Below are 3868 nucleotides of genomic sequence, written 5' to 3' on the forward strand. Positions count from 1 at the left end.
TTTATTGATTTTAAAAAAAAAAAAAAACTTTAATAAAAAATATTTTTATTAGAAAAAGAATTTAAAAAAAAAAAAAAAAAAAAAAACAAAAATATTCTTTAATTATTGACAACGTTTATTATTATTATTATTATTATTCAAACAAAATCTTTAAACAAGATTTAAATTTGTAAAAAAAAAAAAAAAAAAAAAAAAGTAATAAACATTTTTATTAACAAACAAAAACTTATTCAAATAAAACATAAATCAAATCATTATTATTATTATTATTATTTTCACACACACATTACACGCACACACACGCACACATAAAAGTATCCAGTTAAAAAATAAAAGGAAAAAGGGATAAAAAAAGGGATTCACATAATAAAAGTTAACGGTTTAAATTTAAGGTTTAAAAATTTCCTCACACTCGTACTATCATTATTAATTATTATTATTATTACTATTATTATTATTATGAATAAAAATCTACAGTTTTCCCATTTTCCGTATGTACCTTTTTTTTTTTTTTTTTTTTTGTAAATTTCATTAATGAATTAAAAAACACTTTCACGGTTTCAAATTTCACCATATAAAATATATATATAAAGAAAATATCTAAAGGGTAAATAATTTAGAGATGTTTTTAAAATTTTACGAGATGATAATAATAATAATAGTAACGATAATGATAATGATAATGATGATGATGATGATGATGATGATCCTTTCCTTTTTTTTTGTTCGGAGAAAAAAAAAAGTTCTTTGTTGTGGAATATAAAATTATTTTACCTTTTTTCCCCCCATTTTTATTTTTACTTTAATTTAACAAAATAATTTTTAACAAAAATAATAATAATAATAATAATAATAATAATAATAATTTTCCTTTTCATTTTGGATTTTTCCATTTTAACCAATTTTTCGGATTTATATTTATTATTTTATCAATTTCTTCTCCAGTAAAATTTAATAATTTCATTTTTGGAATCACGTTTGATAATATGTGAAAATATCCGTGACCCCCGTAATTAACCTGTAAAATAAAAAAATAATAATAATAATGATTTTTATGGGTCAACATTTAAAAAAACAAAAAAAAATATTTACAAAAATTTTGCAATCATCATCACATTTACAAAAAAAAATCATTATTATTATTATTATAAAAACATTTTCGATGGAAATTCTATACGCGCACGTTTGTTAAGTAAAAGAAATTCGAGAAGAATAAATAAAAAAAAAAAAACCTTTCGAAAGAGAGATTAATAATAATAATAATAATAATAATAATAATAATAATAATTAAAACAAAGAAAAATATTTTTTTTTAAATATGTAAACCCCCGTTAATTTTACCCTTATCCCCACCCCGCCACCCCAAAACCAAAACAAAAATATAATTTTTTACATAAACTTTATTAATAATAATAATAAGCGTAAGTGGTGGCAGTTGTTCATGGAGGTGGTGGCGGTTGTTGATGGTGGTGGTAGTGGTGGTGGCAGTTGTTGATGGTGGAGGTGGTAGTTGTTAATGGTGGTGGCGGTTGATGATGGTGGTGGAGGTGGTGGTTGTTGATGGTGGAGGTGGTGGTTGTTGATGGTGGAGGTGGCGGTTATTGACGGTGGTGGTGGCGTTAATCTCGACGACGTTAAGTAAACAAACAAAATAAAAGAAAATGAAAAAAAATGTTAATAAAATTGTTATCGTCTCATTGTTATCACCATAAAAACCATTATCATCTCCTTATTTACATTTTGACCCCGTAATAGTGTGTCTACGTGACTAAAATTTTTAAATCAAATCAATTTATATTAATTTTATTGCATTTAACCGCCATTTTGTTTATAAAAAAAAAAATCATTTCCCCTTTACAAAACAACAAAGTAACAGAGAGAGAGAGAGAGAGAGAGAGAGAGAGAGAGAGAGAGAGAGAATGATTACCAATCTATGTTTCGTATGTATATCATGAGACATTAAAATCCTATCCAATAATTTTTCTTCTTCAATTAAATATTTAATCCTTTTTAATCTATCATAATCCGAAGGCATTTGATAAGAGGGTGATAACTGATAAGTGAGTACTTCCGTTCCGAATAAATCATGTTGTAAAAAACATTTGTATTCATTTGAAAAATCAATCAAATCTGGAATTTCTAACGTTCCTTAAAAAGAGAAAGAGTGAGAGTGAAATTAATACAAGTTAAAATAATAAAAAATTATAAAATAATGAGGGGGGGGGGTTTACTATCTAAATGCGACATGATTGCTTTCCTTCCATCCCCTCCTGATTCCGTATAATATCTCATAATTTCAAAAGGACCATTTTTATCACGTCCTGGATGAAATGTAACCGGGCATTTTAATTCTTCTTGCACGATTCCAGTTGCTTTAATTGATCTCAATTCGAAATCTCGTTTAACAAACAAAAAAATTTATAAATATGTATTTGCATCCGTTCGGTTGTGTTGTTTGTTTGTACCTTCATGTACCTGATATCGGATAATTACTTGCAACTTCTCCAATCATACCACATTTAACATCATCCATTTCCGGGCATCCTTTTATCAAATCCTCAATCATGACATCGCATAATTCTTCGATATTTTTATTCAATGTCGAATTCGATTGTACGGATTCCAAATAAAAACCTTTTTATATAATAAAATTTTCAAAATCAATAACTCAATCAATTTATGGGGGGGAGGGGGGGTGAAAAATTTTTTTTTACCAGTTCCGGAAACGACGTGAATTCCAGTTTGTTCAGAAACATATTTTAAATATTCAACATTTCTATTTATACCGTGATTTGTATTTTCGACAATTAAACTTCCGCCCAATCGTTTATATATTTTCAAATCATCAACGACGGCATTTTTTAAATCCTCCGTGAAAAATGATAAATTACTATCATTCGAATACCTTAAAACAAAAAAAAAAATCCAAAATGTAAATAAAACGAAAAAAGGTCAAAGGTTTAAGTACAAATTAATTAGGTATAACAACCGAAAACAAGAAAAACCACTTTAACAAAAACTAAAAAACTATTTTAAATTTCGAAATTTATTTTAGTTTTTCTCTTATTCGGTCCCCCGAGAAATTAATAAATAAATAAAAATATTCTTACGGGTAACGTTGAATGAAACCGATATTTTTAAGATTTATTTCACCCTCGAAATAATCTTTTATTGTATTCGGGGGTGGTATAAAAAATTTTCTATAATCTATATGCATGTGTTCGTGTGTTAAAATATTTCCAACTGTTTCCGGATTAACTTCACCCAAAACTAACAACAAAAACAAACAAAATTAATAAACATAAAAACAAATTAAAATCATATTTTATATAATTTTTTACCTGTTTGTATCACTTCCGACATTTTTTTTTATATAATTTGTAACAAAAAAAAAACTCACAAATATTAAAAATATATTTTATTATCACTTTTATTATTTACTTCTTATCACGAAAATATAAAATAAAAAAAATAAAAAATATTTTTTCTTGTTTTTTTTTTTTTTCTATAATCAATTGTTTTTCTTTTGTTTTGTTTGTTTGTTTGTTGTTACAACAATGTAAATAATATTTAACTAAAATCTTTAAATAACCAATTAATAATAAATTTTTTTTTTTAAAATTCTTACAAAACTTTTTATGCACGTTCACAAACAAACAAACATTTTCTTATCATCAAATGTTCTTATTATCACGTTTATAATTTGTTTTTTTTTTTTTTTATATCATTATTTATTTTATTTGTTTACATCAATTCTATTACATATATTGTTTTTTTTTTTTTTTTTTTTTTTAAATTAATAACAAGAAAAAAAAAAAAAAAGGTTAAAAAAAAAAAATTAATACCAAAATTCAAAATTTTACCAAAA

The 3868-nt window shown here is 24.5% G+C and overlaps 2 protein-coding genes across 2 annotated transcripts in view; both read right to left on the minus strand.

Annotated features, from left to right (window-relative positions):
* Positions 1-874: 874 nt before the first annotated feature.
* Phum_PHUM010750 (uncharacterized protein) lies at positions 875-3363 on the minus strand (the record flags this gene model as incomplete). The annotated part of the gene is made up of 7 exons (XM_002422708.1): positions 875-1018; positions 1928-2148; positions 2232-2396; positions 2476-2634; positions 2715-2905; positions 3111-3270; positions 3342-3363. The coding sequence occupies 7 exons, from the start codon at positions 3361-3363 to the stop codon at positions 875-877; spliced, it is 1062 nt and encodes a 353-aa protein (XP_002422753.1).
* Positions 3364-3851: 488 nt separating this feature from the next.
* Positions 3852-3868, minus strand: part of Phum_PHUM010760 (uncharacterized protein) — a gene marked incomplete at both ends in the record, with an annotated part of 2595 nt that continues 2578 nt past the window's right edge. The window contains one exon of the mRNA XM_002422709.1: positions 3852-3868. This exon is cut by the window's right edge and continues 5 nt beyond it. Within this exon, the coding sequence (XP_002422754.1) occupies positions 3852-3868 (17 nt within the window).

The sequence above is a fragment of the Pediculus humanus genome, genomic scaffold (assembly GCF_000006295.1).
Source record: "Pediculus humanus corporis 1103172107369 genomic scaffold, whole genome shotgun sequence".
Taxonomy (NCBI): Eukaryota; Metazoa; Arthropoda; class Insecta; order Psocodea; family Pediculidae; genus Pediculus; species Pediculus humanus.